General features: G+C 37.6%; 2 protein-coding genes across 7 annotated transcripts in view; one reads left to right on the forward strand and one right to left on the reverse strand.

Moving 5' to 3' along the window:
- Positions 1-22,544, reverse strand: part of EVI5 (ecotropic viral integration site 5) — a 280,650-nt gene that overhangs the window by 119,878 nt on the left and 138,228 nt on the right. The gene's annotated exons all lie outside the window — the stretch shown is intronic.
- Positions 6,193-6,851, forward strand: LOC126964152 (ATP synthase F(0) complex subunit C3, mitochondrial-like). The gene has a single exon (XM_050806960.1). The coding sequence runs from the start codon at positions 6,319-6,321 to the stop codon at positions 6,775-6,777; it is 459 nt and encodes a 152-aa protein (XP_050662917.1). The 5' UTR covers positions 6,193-6,318; the 3' UTR covers positions 6,778-6,851.

Raw genomic sequence — 22,544 nt, forward strand, 5'->3', positions numbered from 1 at the left:
ACATGGATGCAGCTGGAAACCATCATTCTCAGCAAACTATCGCAAGAACAGAAAACCAAACACTGCATGTTCTCGCTCATAGGTGGGAATTGAACAATGAGAACACTTGGACACAGGAAGGGGAACATCACACACTGGGGCCTGTCGTGGGGTAGGGGGACGGGGGAGGGATGGCATTAGGAGAAATGCCTAATGTAAATGATGAGCTAATGGGTGCAGCACACTAACATGGCACATGTATACATACGTAACAAACTTGCACGTTGTACACATGTACCCTAGAACTTAAAGTATAATAAAAAAATCAATAAATTTTTTAAAAAGAAAAAAAAAGAAAAACAAACCCACCAGGTATATCAGGTGTGGGTAATTCCTAAATGCTGCTGAACAAACATTTTCTAAAATACATTATATAGAAGAATTCACAACTTCACTGATAAACAGGTAGTTTTTATTTTATTAACATTTACTCATGTGTTTAATCCAGGTAAGATGAGTTTATATTCCTCATATCAAATCTTTGGTTCTTAAAAAGCCTACATAATTCTTTGATGTTCTCTCTAGAATTACAGAAAAGGGAGGGAAGATGAGAAGAAATCCTGTCTAGTCTTCCACTAAGTACTTCTTAGTATGAAGGTCCCAATAACTTCAAACGGCAGTCATTTCAGCATTCAGCAGCTTTTAACTCAAATTCCTCCTTATTTATGCTGAACTAAACAGCAAAATAAAAATACCTGAATGGTAAGACCAAGAACAGCTGGATAAAACTGCATAATAAAAATACCTGAATGACAGGCAGTCATAGGTGAGTCACAAAGCTTTTAAAGGGATTAAGCTAGACTCAGACAGTTGGTCTAATCAGGAAAAGTTGTCCAACATAAACACATTTGTTACACCCCACATTAGGAAGAGTCAGATGTGCAACTGTATGAAATATCACTAGAGGATTTCTATGTCTAGGGGCTTCTTGCAAAAACTCATTGGAGCATGTAAAATACTTAGACAGTTTAATCTATATGCTCAGTTTGATCTTATGCTTAACTTATTTACTTAATTTATTTAGTGCACTAAATACAAATTCAATAATAAATTAACTCAATTTTTTTTTTTTTTTAAGAGATAGGGTCTTGCTCTGTCACCCAATCTGGAGTGCAGTGGCACATCAATGATCACTCAAGCGAGCCTCCCACTTCAGCTTCCCCAGTAGCTAGGACTTATAGGCATGTCCCACCATGCTTGGCTAATTTTTTTTATTTCTTGTAGAGACAGGGTCCTGCTATGTCACTAGTCTTGAACTTCTGGTCTCAAGCAATCCTCCCGTCTTGTCTCCCAAAGTGCTATGGTTACAGGCATGAGTCACTGTGCCTGGCCTTCAATGATTTTTGAAAACTAACAATAGTAGGTTCCAACTATCAAGTGCCAGCGTAAAATGGAAGCAGTGACCTACTAAAGACAATCATTCTATAACTGGAACTGCAGAAACACTTGTTAAACAAAGCCAATACTCAAAATTAGTTAAAAATAAACTTTAGCTTTTAAAAACTGCTGCTCCGAAGTTTAATATACTATCGTAAGATAACTATACAGCATATCACTGCACCAATAGCATTGAAACTATTAAGAATTATATGAAATATTGAACAAAAGTCAATAAATCTGGAGTAACATAAAAGAGTTTATAGTGAGTCAGAGGGAGCCAGAGATATTAAAAGCAAAAAAAGAGAAAGGTTCTTGTTTATAGCTAATAAATGTAGAAAAATGAGAGAATATGAAAATCACCATTTTAGAAACCTAATGTAATAACTGATTCCATAAGGATCATCCATGGAGGGTAAAAGCATTCGGTAAAAGGTGGATGGAGAACAAGATAGTTACCTAGTAAAAAATATTTCAAACATATCACTTAATAGTGGCAAACATGAAATCATAGCTTTTACGAGGGAAAGAGTCTTGAGATAACCAAACCTAGCACGGAAACCAAACTCAGCATCACTAATAGTGGGCACAATTTATATCATGTGCCTTCCTGATTTAAAGCAAAAAGAAGTTTACAACATCATCTGTAATCTAAACGTCTGAGTGTAGTTTATAAGAAATACAATGACACCATGAGGAAGGAATTCGACAAATCTAGAATATGAAATAAGACAACTAGGCCACACCTGTAAAAAGTTAATGTCATTCCTGACATTGGTTGTTTCTTTCATCAGTCTGGACAGAGATTTGTCAACTTTACTGATCATTTCAAGAAACCAGCTTTTGGTTTCACAAATTTTCTCTACTTTTGTTTTCAATTTAACTGATTTCTGCTCTTTTTATTATTTGTCCATTCTGCTTGGTTAGCTTGAATCTGCTTTATATGTCTAGTTTCTTAAGGCGGAAGCTTAGATTATTGGTTTGAAACTTACTGACTTGCCTAATAAGCACTTAATACATTTTCCACTTAATATTATAAGCACTTAACACATTTTCTACTAAGCACTGCATTAGATGGGTCCCACAAATTTTTAGATATTGTGTCTTCATTTTTACTTAATTAAAGTATGTTCTAATTTCCTTTTAGACTTCCTCTTTGACCCATGGGTAAAAACGTATTGTTTAATTTCCAAATATTAGGGGATTTTCCAGATACCTATTATTAATTCCTAGTTGAATGCTGTTAGAGTCAGAGAAGATCCTTTGTATGATTTCTATTATTTCAAATTTGATAGTTTCTTTTAAGGCCCAGAATATGTTCTATCTTCATAAATCTTCCATGTATGCTTGAAAAGAATATGTCTTCTGCTGTTATGAGGTAGAGTGTTCCATAAATACCTATCAGGGCAGGCTGGATGACAGTACTGTTCAGGTCTTCTGCTACCTACTTGCTTCATCAATTACTGAGACAGGGACGTCAAAGATTTGAACTTGTTCACTCTACCTTTCAGTTCTATCAGTTCAGGTTAATGTTCCTGCTAGCATACACACCTTAGGTGACACACACTCCTAAACACACTCCATAACAATCTTATTTAAGATTGTAATGTCTTCTTGGTGAACTATCATTATAGATAGTCCCCTTTACTCTTGGTGTTATTCCTTGTTCTGAAGTCTACCTTGTCTATGATCTTCATGCAGACACTCCAGGCTTTCTTTTGCTTAGATTTCCATATTTTATCTTTTTCATCCTTTTAATTTTTTTCCAGTTGTAATTAAAATATTATGTCCAATAATTACAGGCAGACCATCTTGATCTTTCACTCCTAGAAACTGACTGTGGGGGAAAGTCACTATCATTAGCTATCAAGCTCTACATGTTTCCAATAGCTACACAGCAACCTACTTTGGCCTCTGTAATTTCTAATTTTTGTAACTGAGACTCCTTCGCCCCTACCTACAGGCTCAGATTCACTGATATTTTGCGACCAACCTTATTTCTAAGTAGAGGGACATGAAGACCTTATGTCTGCTCTACTCTGACACATTAAATTGAGCTATCCTATCCAAACATCACATCCCCAAATCATATCAAATCTTAGCTGTGGGTAATAGCCCCCATATTCATCCTTGTCCAAGCTGTTCTCCCATTACTGGAATATCAGTAAACACTGATATTCCAAATTAATGTCTCTTACGTCTTAATCCCCTTGCCTTTGGGCTATAGGCCATTGATCTGATAATCTGTTGCAACTCACTTCTCTTGCTGCCACCCAACCTGCTCTGCTTCACTTCACATTGCATTCTCCTTTATAAGTCTCAAGGCAACCACAACTCTGATCAAGACTTGCCCAACCCCAGCCCTGAGTGAATCTCCTAATCCTCCCAGGCTCCTCCTGCAAAGCAGATCACTTGTTGCTGGTTCTACCCTGACCCTCACCAATGGGTTCTAGCACTGAGACTTTACATGTTCCCCCATAAACTCATCTTCTACCGCAATCACTCAAATGTGTTATGTTTCTTTGAGCTTTATATTATCATTTATTTAGTCTTTTTAAAAACAATTTATTGAAGCAAAATTCTAAAATCATTTTAATACTATTTCACTTCAAAAACATTTCAACATTCTAAACATACAAAAAAAACCCAGAACACTGAAAATCACATTTAAGTACAGAAGGTTCTTTCTTGAACTTTCATTGATGCACTGGCTCTTTAGTTTGCTGACAATCGTTCTACAGCTTGTTCAGAAAGTTTAGACAATGCACTTAACTAAAAAAATCCAAACACTGCTCAGGCCAGCTGACCCCTCTTTGTCCACAGCTAAGAATGGTAGCAGAGTGTTACATTACCGTATGTAGAAACAAGACAAGCTGAAGCTAAATGGATGAACATTGCAGGGGAAACAGGACTAGCCTCACAGTGCACTACGACCCCTCCAAAAGGCGTTGTCCCCCACAGGCTCAGTGCCAAGAAACAAGCACCAAGAGTTTGTCTTGGTTGTTTCGTTCTTTTCATAAACTATATATATGTACAGTTGATAACAGGATTTCTAGCCAATAACCATATAGTTAATACCACCTTACAAATGTTTTTTAAAATGCCAGAAATATCTTTAAATGCTTTGTCACACCAACGGCAAAGTGCATAGAGTGAGGAAAATATGAGATTATCTTTTCATTTTTGGAATGTTTGGAAATATGTACAACTTTGATACAATTTCAGAGTGTTCCAGACACATATGACCACTTCAGGTAAACCACTGTCAATTTTTAGAGCACTCTGAGAGACTATAATATGATTGTGATCGAATTCTGTAATTAAACCTAATGAGGGCAACAGACATTTCTCAAACAACAGATGTGTCAATTACCCTACTTTCTAAGGTATTCGCAAGGAGACAGATAAACAGTTTTTTATTCATCATCACCTTCTTCTTCCTCTTCCTCCTCCTCCTCTTCTTCTTCACATCTTCTTTGACTTCTTCTTCCACGTTTTTCCAGGGAACTTACAGGGAACTTTAGCAGGACCCTTTGCACCAGACTTGCTGTTAGACTTAAAAGTCAGCAACACCCTTCTCGTATTTCTCCCTCAGCTTCACTACCTTAGTGATGCAAGGCTGCTTTTCACTGACACTTAAGTTATCCCACATCTCACCCAGTTTTTTTGCTACATCTCTCTAATAAAGATGCCAGGGTTTATGGATTTGATCTTGGGGTGAAATTCTGAACAGTACAGGAAGAATCCAGACGGTGGCCTTTTGGAGACATGAAGGTCCTTGCCTCACTTAACTGGTTCACAATCCTTCATCTTCCAAGCATAGCATACTTTATCTGCCTTTGTCATTTCATCACATGTAGGGTTCTCTTTGCCAGACATTATCTTCCACCTCTCAGAGCACTTGTTGGAAAATTCTGCAAAACTGACAGAGACCTCTGGGTTTTTCTTATGTTCTTCTCTGCATGTCTGCAAAAAGAAGACATAAACAGACACCTTTTCCTCCGGTTTCTTGGGGTCACCTTTAGCCATCCTGACTAAATTGCTTCTTCCTTCCTGGTCACCTAGCAAGAGGGAAGCTGAAGGGGGCAGGAAGGGTGCATGGAGGAGAGGCAGGGGGTCAAATAACCTTTTTTGTGGGGGACAGGGGGTATAGAATTTCTCCCTGTCGCCCAGGCTGGAGTGCAGTGGCACAATCTCAGCTCACTGCAAACTTCACCTCCCAGGTTCAAGAGATTCTCATGCCTCAGCCTCCCAAGTAGCTGGGATTACAGGTGTGCACCACCATGCCCAGCTAAGTTTTGTATTTTTAGTAGAGATGGGGTTTCACCATGTTGGCCAAGCTGGTCTCAAACTCCTGGCCTCAAGTGATCCGCCCATCTCAGCCTTCCAGAGTGCTGGAATTACAGGCATGAGCCACCATGCCTGGCCTCAAATAACCATTTTAAAGTGGCCGGGCGTGGTGGCTCACGCCTGTAATCCCAGCACTTTGGGAGGCTGAGGCGGGCGGATTATGAGGTCAGGAGATCTAGACCATCCTGACTAACATGGTGAAACCCCGTCTCTACTAAAAATACAAAAAAAAAAAAAAAAAAAAAAAAATTAGCCAGGTGTGGTTGTGGTCGCCTGTAGTCCCAGCTACTTGGGAGGCTGAGGCAGGAGAATGGCATGAACCCAAGAGGTGGAGCTTGCAGTGAGCAGAGATCGCACCACTGCACTCCATCCTGGGTGACAGAGTGAGACTCTGTCTCAAAAATAAATAAAAATAAAAAAATAGAGTCCCATTACTTCGACCTCTGCCACCGCCGGTGCCTCCGCCACCTCACGGGAAGAGAGGAAGCAGGAGAGGAGCCCACGTCGCCTGTCACCCAATATCTCCAGTCGCGTGGTCCCGAAGAGTGTAAGATGTTCGCCTGCGCCAAGCTCGCCTGCACTCCCGCTCTGATCCGAGCTGGATCCAGAGTTGCATACAGACCAATTTCTGCATCAGTGTTATCTCGACCAGAGGCTAGGACTGGAGAGGGCTCTACGGTATTTAATGGGGCCCAGAATGGTGTGTCTCAGCTAATCCAAAGGGAGTTTCAGACCAGTGTAATCAGCAGAGACATTGATACTGCTGCCGAATTTACTGGTGCAGGTGCTGCAACAGTAGGAGTGGCTGGTTCTGGTGCGGGTATTGGAACAGTCTTTGGCAGCCTCATCATTGGTTGTGCCAGAAACCCTTCACTGAAGCAGCAGCTGTTCTCATATGCTATCCTGGGATTTGCCTTGTCTGAAGCTATGGGTCTCTTTTGTTTGATGGTTGCTTTCTTGATTGTTTGCCATGTAACAAATTACTGCTTGACATGTTGGCATTCTTATTAATTACAGATGTAATTCTGTGTATCTTACTGTGACTCCGAAAACTGTAGTATTGGTGTCATGGAAATGTATGTTATTTCCAAAGTCATTTCACTGAAGATGAAAACTTTAATTTCTTCTGTGATCTGTACTTACACTAAGTTTGGATTATCACAAAGAAGAATGTGCATTCAGACAAATGCTGTCCAATTCAGAGAAAGCTACAGCAGTTGCTCCACTGATGAAAATATCCCAATGTAATTTTTATGGGAATTCTTTTATATAGTGTTCTGCATATTGTAATTCACAGGGCTTTTGTTTATTCACATAAAGGACAAATATTTGGGTGTTTTGAGCTTCTATAAAATCCGATTAATTAAAGATAGTTAATACTCAAGACAGTCTTGTGTTTTTAAGGTCTAACATCAGTTAGACTACTTCAAATCAGAATCACCTTTCAGGTGGTTGGTTCTAAAAATAAATCACGTCAGCTTTTTAGGAAATGAAGCCTTAAGCTGGGCGTTAATGTGATTTTTATTTTTCAGTAAGTCTCACATTAAGCAATTGTGTGCTTATAATGAATCTTCCATGTCTTTTCAGAACAGGTTCAGTCCAACTAGCAGCTAGTTTCTTACTTGAACAAGACTATTAAAAACCAAATATCAAAAAGTAGACTGAATTGACTAGATTTTTACAGCCAAAAGTTGCTGTAAGGCAGCGTTTATCACTGTTGCTAACATGTTTATAGTGGGAGTCTTAGGGATGATAGCTGGTTCAAGAGTATTTTGCTGCTAATACTTTATGTTGCTTCTTGGTCATACTTTTCCCATTCAAAGGAAGAAGGTGGTGCTACTATAGACAGTTTTTCCCCTAGCAAATATATTGTACCATAATATCTATCGTCCAAGTTTCAGGGTTTTTTGAAAGTTGATAATTAGGAAAGCGACATTTTACTTTTTTTAGTGCCCTTTGCCTCTTTGATTTCCATTGAGAAAGAGCAGTCAGTTACCAAAGTTCCTCAAGTGTGGGAAGACCGCCTACATCAGAATCAGTGTTCGTTTAAAAAATAAAAATCCCTAGGTTCCAGACCTACTGAATTGGACTCTTTGGACACTAGACTCAGCAATCTGTGTCTTTAAAAAGGCTTCCCAGGTGATTTTTGTGCATACTGTTTGAGAATCACTAAGTTATACATATGCTACCTTCTGTAAAGTGAAATGAGGCCCACAAAAGCTAAAGAGGTAGAGCTGCTACCACGTTTTTAGTTGATTCATCATCTAGTCTATATCACCCAAAAGAACTAGAAATAGGTATTCAAACAAAAACCTGTATACAAGTATTCATAGAAGCACTACTTACAAAAGCCAAAAGGTAGAGACAACCAAATGTCTATCAGCTGATGAATGGATAAGTAAAATACATCCATATAATGGAATATTCAGCCATAAAAAGGAATGAGGCACCGATACATACTGAATAAATGTGAGTGAACCCTAAAAACATGCTAAGTGGAAGAAGCCAGCCACATGATTCCATTTATATGAAATACCCAAAATAGGCAAATCTATAGTGACAAAGCCAATTAGTAGTTATCAGGAACTAGGGAGATGGGTGAAGAGGGAGTGACCGCTTAATGCGCATGGGGATTCCTTTTAGGATGATGAAAATAGGATGAATTACGGCTGGTCCGATGGTAGTGGGTTATCAGAACTTATTAACCTTAGTGTCATTAAAGTTGGTATATAGCCCCTCACTGCTAAATCTGGCTGAAAATTTTTTTTAAATTTTGATAAATTAGTGGTGATGGTTGCACAACGTTGTAAATATACTATAATAAATGTCACTGAATGGTACACTTTAAGGTGGTTAAAATGGCAAATTTTACATGTCTTTTCCTGAAACTAAGTACTGTACTATGTAATACAAAGTACATAGTATAAAATTTTAAAAGTGATAGGAAAATGCTTAGATTAATAGTCATCTATTCCAAGTGTATTTTAAATAAAACTGGTCTTGGTAAAGACCTGTTAAAAATAAAATAAAATAAAATAATTTTTAAAATGAAGTGAACAATTCAGTGTCTTATGGTACATTAAGAATGTTGTATGACCATCCATATCTAGTTCCAATCATTCTAAAGTAAAACCCCTTACCTATTAAGCAGTTTCTTATCCTTCCCCTCCCCCCAACCACCACCTTCTGGAAACCACTAATCTGTGTTCTATTCTCTTTAGATTTATCTATTCTAGATATTTCCTATAAATGGAATCATATAATATGTGGTATTTGGGGTCTGGCTTTTTTCACTTAGCTTAAGGTTTTGGAAGTTCATCTACTTTATACCATATATTAGTACTTCATTCCTTTTTATGGCTGAATAATATTCCATTGTGTGTATACGACAATTTGTTTATCCGTTCACTCATTGAGGGACTTTTGGGTTGGTCCACTTTTCTGTGAATGCTGCTGCTACAAACATGTATACACATACTTGTTTGAGTACAAGCATTCTCTTATTTGGGGCACATACCTATGAAATGAATCTATGCTTAACTTTTTTGAGGAACTGCCAAACAGTTTTCCACAGCAGCTTTATATTTCATTTTATATTCCTACGAAAAAAATGTATGAGGGTTTCAACTTTTCCACCTCATTGCCAACACGTTTTTTAAAAAATTATAGCCATCCATTATAAAGGATGTGAAGAGGCACCTCATCATGGTTTTGCTCTGCATTTCCCTCATGAAAAATGATGTTCAGCAGCTTTTCATTTGTTTTTTGGCCATCTGCATATCTTCTTTGGAGAAAAGTCCACTCAAGTCTTTTGCCTATTTTATAACTGGGTTGTCTTTTTGTTGTTGAGTTGTAAGAGTTCATGATATATTTTGGATGGCAGATCCTTATCAGCTACAAAACTTGCAAATATTTTCTACCATTCTACAGGCTGCCTTTTCACTTTCTTAATAATCTCTTTTGATGCACAAAAAGTTTTCATTTAGATGAAGTCCAATTTATCTTCTCTTTTGTTACTCATGTCTTTGGTGCCTAAGAACCAATATCTAAAAACACTGACAAATCCAAGGTCATAAAGATTTATCTCTACGTATTCTTCTCAGGGTTTTATGGCTTTAAAAACATAAAAATGTTATTTTTAAATCATAAAGTTGGCTGGGCACAGTGACTCATGCTTGTAATCTCAGCACTTTGAGAGGCTGAGGCAGGCAGATCACTTGAGTTCAGCTTGAGGCCAGCCTGGGCAACATGGCAAAAACCCCATCTCTATTAAAAAATATGAAAATTAGCTGGACATGGTGGCATGTGCCTGTAGTCCCAGCTACTTGGGAGGCTGAGGTGAGAGGATCATTTGAGCCCTGGAGGTTAAGGCTGCCGTGAGCTGATTGTGCTGTTACACTCCAGCCTGGTGACAGAGAAAGACCCTGCCTAAAACAGAACAAAACTGTAAAATCTACAGAATATTTTTAGTTAATTTTTGTATACAGTTATGTCTTAGGAGTCTAATTTCATTCTTTAGCAGGAGAATATCCAGTATTCCCAGCATCATTTGTTGAAGAGACTATTCGTTCCTCATTGAACGTTCTTAGCATCCTTGTGGAAAACCAACTGGTCATAGATATATGGGTTTATTTCTGGACTCTCAAGTCTATTCCATTAATCCATGTGTCTATCCTTATGCCAGTACTACTTTGACTACCCTACCTTTGTATTAAATTTTCAAATCAGAAAGTATGAGTCCTCCAACTTTGTTCTTTTTTTACAAGATTGTTTGGCTATTCAAGGCCACTTGCAATTTCATGTGAATTTTAAGATCAGCTTTTGCATTTCTGCAAAAGTCCATGGGAATTTTGATAGGTTTGATAGGATTGAATCTGTAGGTGATTTTGGGTAGTAGTGACATCTTAAGACTTCCAATATACAAATATGAGATATATTTTCATTTATTTATGTCTTCTTTATTTTGACAGATGAGTAAACATTATTTCAGTTTTCAGAGTACAAGTCTTTACCTTCTTGGTTAAATTTATTCTTGTGCATTTTATTCTTTTGGAAGCTACTGTGAATGGACTTTTTTTTCTTAATTTACTTCTCTGGTTATTCATTACCAGTGCATTCTTCTACTTTTAATCTACCAAGATCTTTGTATTTAAAGCAAGTTTCTTGTAGATATGCTTTGACTTTTTATCCAATCTTATAATTGGTATATTTAAAATACTTACATTTAATATAATTACTGAGATAGTTGGAATAAAATCTATAATCTTCCGAGTTTTCTATTGGATCCACTTACTTGTTGTTCCTTTTTTCTTTTTCCTGTCTGATCAAATAATTTCTTAAATTACTCAATTTTATCTCTGTTATTTGCTACCTAATTTTATATATATATATTTTTTTAAAATTTTAGGTGGTTTCCCTAGGGTTTATAAATACACATTTTACTGTTCCGCGAAAACCACAAACTTATTCCTTGATAAAGGCCTTTCTACTAGGTGTCTGTTCTATCTGGAATGTTTCTTCCCAGATCTTCAAATAGTTTCCATCTTCACATCACTGAGACTCTGGTCAAATGTTAGCTCCTCAGGGAAGCTCTCCAAAACTAGCTTACCTACAGTAGCACCTGCACAAACCACCTCTCCTCTGCTTTATTTTTATTTATCATCACCTTATTACCACCTGAAATTGCATTTGTTTAATGTGTCTCCCCAACTAGAACACTTCATGTAATAGCAGTTTTCATTTTTCTTGTTTACTATTATTGTATCCTCTGCACTTAAGACAATACTTTGCACATTAGTTTTCAAATAAATATATGAATAAGTTCATTCCATTATAAGATTACCACATATAGGACTAAGGAAAATACAAAGTGCTTACACAAATTGAACCTGATATATTTACAATAAATTACAGAATAAAGAAATAAGTTATCTTTCCCATGACTAAATTGGCCGCTACTTATATTTGGAGAAGAGGAGAAAGAGAGGAACTGTAAACAAAATCTGGGTCAAAAAATAACTATTTAAATGTCTATTTGATACAGTCTTTGCATTGAAAGAATTTTAAAGTTAAAGATTTGAACCACAATGAGATACTACCCTACACCTACTAGGATAGCTATTACTTAAAAACAAACAAAAAACAGAAAATAACAACAGTTGGCAAAGATATTAAGAAACTGGAACCCTTGTACGCTGCTTGCGGGAATGGAAAGTGGTACAGTTGCTATAGAAAAGTCTGATGCAACCTCAAAAAATTAAACATAAAATTACATATGATTCAGCAACTCCACTTCTAGGTATATGCTTAAAACAATTAAGAGCAGGAACTTAAACAGATACTTATAGGACAATATTCATAGCAACATTATCCATAATAGCTAAAAGGCAGAAATAACCCAAATGTCCATCAACAAACAATTGGATGAACCAAACGTAGTATATACACACTATGGAATTTTATCAGCCATAAAAATGAATGAGATTCTGATACATGTTACAATGGTGGACTTTAAAAACATCATGCTTAGTGCAATAAGCCACACACAAAAGGACAAATATTGTGTGATTCCACTTATATGAGCTACCAAGAATAGGCAAATTCATAGAGACAGAAAGTAGAATAGATGTTACCAGGGGCTGGGAAGATGGGAAAAGATTATTGTTACTAGATACAGAGCTTCTGTTTCAGACAATGAGAAGGTTGTAGAAATGAACAGTGGAGACAGCTGCACAATATTATAAATGTACTTAATGCCACTGAACTGTACACTTAAATGGTAAATTTTAAGTTGTGTATATTTTATCACAATGAAAAAAATCAGACACAGCAATCCCACTGCTGGCTCTAAAAGAAATAAAATCAGTATGTTGAAGAGTTATCTGTACTCCCACATTTATTGCAACACGACTCACAAGAGCTAAGATATGGAATCAACCTAAATATCCATCAACAGACAAATGAATAAGGGAAATGTGGTGTGTATGCACAAATACTATTCTTGGGGAGAGGGTTCAAGATGAATGACTAGAGGTGTCCAATGCCAGTTCTCTTTAGAAAGAAGAACCAAAGTTACAAGTGAATAACCAAAACGTGAATAGACTAACAAGCAGAGAATGCTGGAGGCTAGTAGAGAACTCATGAGAAGCAGCTGGGGCACAGAAAAGGACGGAAGCAAGAGGCTGGCAGAGATCTGCTAGGAACCCCGAGGGACTTGGTATCTAGTCAAAAGGGTAGGTGGGAGTGTTTGGGCTCCTCTTTCCCCTGTGACAAACCACTGGTATCTGAACTGTCAGAGAGCTCCACCCCCCAGAAACTCAAACACTGGTGTGGGCAGTGATCTGGGGACTTCTTGAGGGCACTGCACCAGATTACCAACTTGCACTGGGTTGCTCACTCTGCCCCCAGACTTGAAAGGCAGCGATAGGGTGCTATACTGGGAGCACAGCCATCAGGGGTCTGTGTCCTGCCCAGGGAACCTCAGCCTTTGTGTCTCCACATCACTAAAACCCCATAGACATTCCTTGGCATCTGCTCAAATTGTGGCAGCAGCAAAGGGATGGCTGGACCAAGGGAGTTGCAGGGTTCCTCGGCAAGTGCTGCCCTGAAGAGAAGAACAAGTATTGCACACCAAGGGAGCGGTCACTGGGACAAAGAAAACTAAAACACATACTTTCCTGTGCCCAAGAGCTCACCACCTATGGACTAAGAGTGAGTGTGCTGTTTCCAGCAAAAATGTGGGCACTGTGCTTGGCTCTACAAAACTTCTCAAGTATGATTTCATCCTGGGGGCCAACCTGGTTTCAGTGCTCAGACCCAGGCATGGAGATGGGGACTCCTTCCCACCCCCACTGCTGTAGGCATAGCCATGGCTGACCCCACAGGAAACTGGCATGGGTGCATCAGAGGACAGACTTTCTGGGGCAGACAGGGGTGACTGTGGTCTTACTGGCAATCAGTCCACCCTATCTAAGCTTGCCCAAAAGGTGGGACCCCCTCCCCCTCTCCATAGAGAGCAGCAGCGTTCCTGCAAGGGAAAGAAGAAGAGTCAAAAAGCTGTGTGTTCTGAATTGAGGGAGAAGACTCCAAAACAAAGACATTCTGGCAGCAAGCCATGGGCAGTCACCTTTTAAGGCTCTCAGGTACATTGCAGCCTAGAGATAAGACAGTGGTGTCTGACCAATTTGAGTGTTCTGAGTATGGGGACAGGGGCATGACAGGGAGGGAGATTACATTCCTGCCTGCCCAGGCTATGGAGCTAGGGTACCTACCTGCCTCTCTGCAGAGACCTCAGTGTACTTACCAGGAGCTTCCCTGCCGCCCCCTCAGGGCTGCTGCTTGTGCTTGCCATTGGGGAATCCAAGGGAAGGCTTAGCTTTCCATCTCTGCCCTGACTTGTCCCCTGCTAGGGGGTGAGCAGAGAGCTCAGGCCACTGTACATTCCGTAGCCCAGCCCATTGCCTGAAGCAACAGAGAACTTCCCCAGTAAACAAAGATCAAGCACCTGCCCATCTGCTTCTGTTGCAGCAGGCTCTTACCCACGACCACCGCCACCTTTCCTGAAGGTTGAAATGTACAATCCAGTAGAAAACCTGCTGACACAAGTGCACAGTGCTGGGAAATGAGATAAGATTCTTGAGACTTCCGCCATCCCAGCCCTGCAGGAAGCTGTGATACTGCTCACGCACCCAGTACGCTGCTACTACAACTAGCATTTGAGAAAACCACCACACAAAGGCTATCTATGTTCAAAGAACTCATACAGAGTTTCTGCCAAGGAAGCACCCAGAACATACATTACAGTTACATCCTTCAGAGGAAAAAAATTCCTATCCAAATGAAAGTAAATTCAAAAGAAGAAGAAAAAGGCAGTTTCTCCATACGAGAAGGAAACAGCCAAACAATTCTGGAAGTATAAAAACAGTGTTATGACGCCCTCAAAAGATCACATTAAATCTCTAGCAATGGATCACAACCAAAATGAAATCTTTGAAATACCATATATAAAGAATTAAAAATACTGATTTCCAAGAAGTTCGATGAGATCTAAGAGAAAGTTGAAAATCAACACCAAGAAATCTGAAAATCAAGTCTGGAAAAGAAAAATTCATTGAAGAAATTATAAAATGCAGGTAAAACTTTAACAGACTAAACCCAGGAGAAAAAAGAATCTCAGAGCTTAAAGACAGGTCTATTGAATTAGTCCAGTCAGACAAAAATAAAGAAAAAATAATTTTCAAAAATGAACAAAGCCTTTGAGAAGTATAGGGGCTATATAAAATGTCTAAACCTACAAGTTACAGGTATTCCTGAGGGAGAAGAAAAGGCAAAAAGTTTGGAAAACCTATCTGAGGAAGTAACTGAGGAAAACTCCCTAATCTTGCTAGAGATTTAGACATCCAAATAGAAGATGCTCAGAGAACTCTAGGAAAATACAGTTCAAGAAGGACTTCACCAACACATATAGTCAGCAGACTAATGACAATATGAAGGAAAAAAAAATCTTCAAATCAGCAAGAGAAAGGTGTCTAATCACCAATAAAGGAAATCCCATCAGACTAACAGTGGACATATTGGCAGAAACTTTACAACCCAGAAAAAAAAAATCACAATCCCATTTCAGACTTATTAAAGAAAAAAAAAAAACCTGTCAACCATGAATTTTTCATCCTGCTAGAATAAGCTTCATAAATGAAGGAGGAAAAGTCTTTCCCAGACAAGCAAATGCTAAGGTAATTCATCACCATTAGACCAGTCTTACAAGAAATGCACAAGGGAGTTCTAATCATGTAAACAAAAGATCAATACTCAACATCATAAAAACAGACAAAAGCATAAAACTTACAGGTCTTATTAAAAGGATGATCCAGTAATATGCTGCTTACAAGAAACCCACCTAACACAGACTGAAGGAAAAAGGGTGGAAAATGATATTCCACACCAACAGAAACCAAAAGCAAGCAGGAGTAGCTACATTTATATCAGATAAAACAGACTTTAAATCAACAACAGTGAAAAAAGACATGGTCATTTTAAAATGGTAATGGGACAAAGTCAACAGGAAGATACAACAATCCTAAATATATATGTACCTGATATAGGAGGTACCCAGATTCATAAGACAACTACTACTGGGGCACATGTTCTCAGGACATCCTGAGACAGTGCCTTGGAAACAAAAATAAATAAAAAGAAAAAGAAAAGAAAACCAAAGAAAAACTATCTAAGAAAAGAGACAGCAATACAATAATAGAGAAGGACTTCAACATCCCAATGACAGCATTAAAAATCACTGAGACAGGAAATCAACAAAGAAACACTGGACATAAATTGGACTCTAATAGACATTTATAGAACCTTCTATTCAACAACCATAGAATATACATTCTTCTTAACAGCACATGAAATGTTCTCTAAGACAGACTATATTTTAGCCCATGAAACAAGTCTCAATAAATTTTTAAAAATCAAAATCATATCAAGTATCTTCTTGGACCACAGTGGAATGTAACTAGAAATTTATTCCAAGAAGAACTCTCAAAACTATACAAATACATAAAAGTTAACCTGCTCCCAAATCATCTTTGGGTCAGCAACAAAATTAAAATAGAAATCTAAAAATTTTTTGACACAAATGACCATGGAGACACAACATACAAAAACCTCTGGGATACAGCAAAAGCAGCACCAAGTGGGAAGTTTGCAGCATTATATGCCTACATAAAAAATAACCAGAAAGATCACAAATTAACAACCTGGCATCGTACCTCAAGAACTAGAAAAACAAGAACCCAAAGCAAGCAAGAGAATACAAATAACAAAGATCACAGCAGAACTAAAGGAAATTGAGAAGAAGAACAACAAAAATACTAAGGATCAAAGAAATGAAAAGTGGGTTCTTTGAAAAAAATAAACAAAATCAATATACTGCTCAACTAACCAAGAAAAGAGAGAAGACTCAAATAAACAAGTGATCGGAAATGAAAAAGGAGACATTACAACTGATAACACAGAAATACGAAAGAACACAGACTACTATGAAAATCTCTAAACTCACACTAGAAAATCTAGAAGAAAGGGATAAATCCCTGGAAACATAAAACTTTCTAAGGCTGAACTAGGAAATCCTAAAAAGACTAGAAATCCTAAAAAGACTAATAATGAGTAGTGCAATTAAATCAGTGAAAACAAATCTCCCAACAAGAACAAGAAGCCCAGGATCAGATGAATTCACAGTCAAATTCTACCATACATACAATGAAGAATTAGTACCAATTCTCCTGAAACTCTTCCAAAAAACATCGAGGAGGGACTCCTCCGTAACTCATTCTATGAAACCAGCATCACCTTGATATCAGGGAAGGATCCACAAAAGAACAAAAACTACAGACCAATATCTCTGACGAACACAGATGCAAAAATCCTCAACAAGATCCTAGCAAACCAAATCCAGCAGCACATCATAAAGATAATATACCACAATCAAGTGGGTTATATTGCAGGAATACAAAGATTGTTCAACACAAATAAATCAGTAACTGTGATTCGCCACAAAAACAGAACTAAAAACAAAAACCGTATGATCATCTCAACAGATGCAGAAAAAGCACTTGATAAAATTTAGCATCTCTTCATGATTAAAAACAAAAAAACCCCAACCAAACAAAAACCAAACATAGGCCAGGTACATCAGCTCATGCCTGTAATCCCAGCACTTTGAGAGGCCAAGGCAGGTGGATCGCTTGACCCCAGGAGTTCAAGGCCAGCCTGGGTAACATGGTGAAAACCCATCTCTACAAAAAATTCAAAAATTAGTGAGGCATGGTGGTCTGTGCTTGTAGTCCCAGTTACTCAGGAGGCTAAAGCAGGAGGATCACTTGAACCTGGGAGGTTGAGGCTACAGTGAGCCACGACTGTGCCACTGTACTTCAGCCTAGGTGACAGAGTGAGATCCTGTTTCAAACAAGCAAACAAACAAACAAAAAACACCTAAAAAATCTAGGTTCTCCTTGCATTGTTATAAAGAAATACCTGAGGCTGGGTAATTTATAAAGAAAAGAGGTTTAACTGGCTCATGGTTTTGCAAGCTGTACAGGAAGCATGGCACTGGCATTTATTTCTGGGAAGGCTTTTACTCACGGAGGAAGACGAAGCAGGAGCAGGCACATCACACAGTGAGAGTGGGAGCAAGAGAGAGTAGGGGTGGGGGTTGCCACACAGTCTTAAATAACCTGATTTCACAAGGACTCACTCATATGAGGACAGCACCAAGCCATAAGGTCTTTGCCCCCATGATCCAAACACATCCCACCAGGAACCACCTCCAATAATGAGGATTACATCTCAACATGAAATCTAGAAGGAAGATCCAAGCCATATCATAGGCATTGAAGGAATATACCTGAAAATAACAAAAACCATATGAAAAAAACCCACAGTCAACATCATAATGATTGGGGAAAAGTTGAAAGCACTACTCTAAGATCTAGAACAAGACAAAGGATGCTTACTTTCACCACTCTTACTCAAAATAGTACTAACAGTCTTAGCCAGAGCAACCAGGAAAGAGAAAGAAATAAAGATATTCAAACTGGAAAAGAGGAACTCAAATTATCTGTTTGCTGATGTTACAATCTTATACCTAGAAAAGCCTAGAGATCCCTCCAAAAGGCTCTTAGATTTGATAAAATAATTCATTAAAGTTTCAGAAAATCAATGCACAAAATCAGTAACATTTCTGTACACCAATAACAATCAAGCTGAGATACAAATCTAGAAGTAAATTCCATTGACAACAGCTACAAAAAAATTTAAATACCTGGGAATACAGTTAACCAAGGAGGTGAAAGATCTTTGCAAGGAAAACTTCAAAATACTGATGAAATACATTGCGGATGACACAAACAAATGGAAAAAAATATTCCATGCTCATGGATTGGAAGCATCAATGTCATTAAAATGACCATACTGCCCAAAGCAGTCTACACAGAGTCAATGTATTTCCTATAAAAATACCAATGTCTGTTTTCACAGAGTTAGAAAAAAAAAATACTAAAATTCGTATGAGACCAAAAAAGACCCAAAACAGCCAACGCAATCCTAGGTAGAAAGAACAATACTGGAGGTATTGCATTACTTAACTTCAAATTATACTATAAGGCTATCGTAACCAAAACAGCATGGTACTGGTTTAAAAACAGACACACAGATCAATGAAACAGAACAGAAAACCAGAAATAAATGCACATACCTACAGCCTCCAGATCTTCAACAAAGTTGATAGAAACATACACTGAGAAAAGGACACCCTATTCAATAAATGTTGCTGGGAAAATTAGCCATATCAAGAAGAATGAAATTGGATTCATATCTCTCATCATTTACAAAATTAACTCAAGATGGATTAAAGAGAAGGAAGAAAATATGGATTAAAGACTTAAACGTAAGACCCGAAATTTTTAAAAGTGTAGAAGAAAACCTGGGAAGAACCTATCTGCTGATTGGCCTAGGCAAAGAATTCATGACTAAGACCTCGAAAGTAAATGCAACAAAAACAAAAATAGACAAATGGGACTTAATTAAACTACAAAGCTTCTGCACAGCAAAAGGAATAATCAACAGAGTGAAAAGACAACCTACAGAATGGGAGAAAATATTTGCAAACTATACATAAGACAAAGGACAAATATCCAGAATCTACAAGGAACTCAAACAACTCAACAGGAAAAACAAAAACAAAAACAAAAACAAACAAAAAAAAACCACTTCATTAAAAAGTGAGCAAAGGCCATGAACAGATGTTTTTCAAAAGAAGACATACAAATGGCTAACAAACATATGAAAAAAAATGCTCAACATCACTAATCATCAGATAAATTAAAATTCAAACCACAATGCAATACCATCTCACACCAGTCAGAATGGCTATTAAAAAGTCAGAAAATAACAGATATTGGTGAGGATGTGGAAAAAAGAGGACACATATACACTACTGGTGGGAATGGAAATTAGTACAACCTGTATGACAAATGGTATGGAGATTTCTCAAAGAACTAAAAACAGAACTGCCATTCAATCCAGCAATCCTACTACTGGGTATCTACCCAAAGGAAAAATCATTATATCAAAGATACCTGTACTCATACATTTCTCGTAGATTTATTCACAATAGCAAAGATATGGAATCAACCCAAGTATCCACTGATGGATGACTGAATACAAAAAAATGGTGTGTATATACACCATGAAATATTACTCAGCCATTAAAAAGAATGAAATTATGTCTTCTGCAGCAACATGGATAAAACTAGAGGATATTATCTTTTTTTTTTTTTTTTTTTTTTGAGACGGAGTCTCGCGCTGTGTCACCCAGGCTGGAGTGCAGTGGCGCGATCTCGGCTCACTGCAAGCTCCGCAAGCTCCGCCTCCCAGGTTCACGCCATTCTCCGAGTAGCTGGGACTACAGGCGCCCGCCACCACGCCCGGCTAGTTTTTTGTATTTTTAGTAGAGACGGGGTTTCACCATGTTAGCCAGGATGGTCTCGATCTCCTGACCTCGTGATCCACCCGCCTCGGCCTCCCAAAGTGCTGGGATTACAGGCTTGAGCCACCGCGCCCGGCCGAGGATATTATCTTAAGTAAAATAACTCAGAAAGTCAAATATTGCATACTGTCACTTATAAATAAGAAATAAATAATGTATACACATGGACATAGAGCATAGAATAATAGACACTGGAGACTCAGAAAGGTAAGAGGGTGAGAAGGGGTGAGGAATGAGAAATTAACTCATGGATACAATGTATACTATTCAGCTGATGGTTACACTAAAAGCCCCAGACTCCACTACTAGGAAACATATCCATGTAACAAAATGCACTTGGATCCCCTAAATGTATAAAAATAACACTATTCAGCCATTTAAAAAAATGAAATTGTCATTTGTGACAACATGGATGAACCTGGAAGATATTATGTTAAGTGAAATGAGCCAGACACAGAAAGACAAATACCACATGATCTCACTCATATGTGGAATCTAAAAAAGCTGATCTCATAGAAACAGAATAGAATAGTGGTTACTAGGGACTAGGGAGGGGACTGGGAATATGATGATGGGAAGAGAATGGTCGACAGGTACGAAGTTACAGTTAGATAGGAATAATAAATTCTGGTGTTACATTGCACAGTAGAGTGACTATAGTTAACAATAACGTATATTTGAAAATAGCTAGAAGAGTGGATTTTGAATATTCTCACCACAAAGAAATAAATGTTTGAGGCAATCAATGTGTTAGCTAATTACTCTGATTTGATGTGTCAATTAAAAATAAAACTTTCAAAAATCATCAAAAAAGTGAATAGATATGCTAAGTGAAAGAAGCCAGACATAAAAGTCACATACCTTACAACTCCACTTATTTGAAATTCTAGAAGAGGTAAAACTATAGTGAAAGAAAGCAGACAAGTTGCTGGGGTTGGGGGGTGGTGAACCATAAAGGGAATGATAGACATATTACTTGTTTTGACTGCGGTAGTGTTTCATAACTACACACATTTCCAACACATCAAGCTTCATACTTACATTTGATTAATTTTATTACATGTAAATTATACTTTAATAAAGTTAATTTTAAAAGTGAAAGAGAGAGACCTGAGAAGGTCTAGCCCTATTTAATCATTTAGGGGAAAACACACACACACACACACACACACACACACACACACACACAAAACTGTCTTTGAGTATACAAGATCACACAGTTGGCAAAACAGGACTAGAATCTAGTTCCATAAATAAAATCCAAAGCTCTTTATATCATATAAATTGCCACTATTTGGCAGTAGGGAGTGGTGGTGGTGGATGCTTATATTGGTAACTCAATACCTCCTGCTGGAATACAGATTTAAAACCCTTATTCTGAAACTTTGAAGAATTCATAAAGTTATATTAGGGAAGGCTATAATCAAAACACTGAGCAACAGATGTTCACTTTCTATCAGTAATATGCTCATTCATTTTATTCTGGCTATGTTTGCTTACCAAGTTAAATTTTTTACTATCAACCAGCATTCTATCCCTTTGATATACATCTATCAATTGGTCTCAATATTTGAAAAACAATGTAAAAAGTTTAATTCATGATTCTAATGTATTATGACTGTAGCTTATGCTAAATGCAAACAATACTTAGTTTTCTTTAAAAAATCACATTGAAGTAACTTATTTCAGGTAAATTCCTAACATAATTCCACAATTGTTTTTTCTTTTGAATGCTTTGATATTATTGACATTTCATACAAAAGTGGAGCAAAATATGAGTTCCCTTCTTTTTAGTATTATTTTATCACTCTCCTATTCATTTTTCTTAGCAATCTTCAATAACAGAAAAAAAAAAAAGACGTTTATGGCTCCTTCAATTGCCAATTTTTCTTTTTGCTTTTGGTTTTCTGATTTTTCTGTACTGAGATGATGATGCTGTGTCTTAATTTTACTGAATAAAAAGAATGTCCTACTCTGCAGTCACTCTATTTGCCTTCCAGATCTGCATAGAGTTCTAGGATTAACACAACTTTTCCTGCTTACTTATTACAATGTAGTGCCTACCTGAGGATAGAAAACTGAAACAACAAATAATATGTTTTCAAAGATAAACAGTTGGCTTTTCTTTTACCCTCATATTCCTGATTAAGATCACCCTAGTCTGAATTTGCCAATGGAAAATGTCTAAGCTGCAAAAGATACCTGAGGCTAGATGTACAATTAGTAGTTGTTTCGT

This window comes from Macaca thibetana, chromosome 1, assembly GCF_024542745.1.
Source record: "Macaca thibetana thibetana isolate TM-01 chromosome 1, ASM2454274v1, whole genome shotgun sequence".
NCBI classification, from domain to species: Eukaryota; Metazoa; Chordata; class Mammalia; order Primates; family Cercopithecidae; genus Macaca; species Macaca thibetana.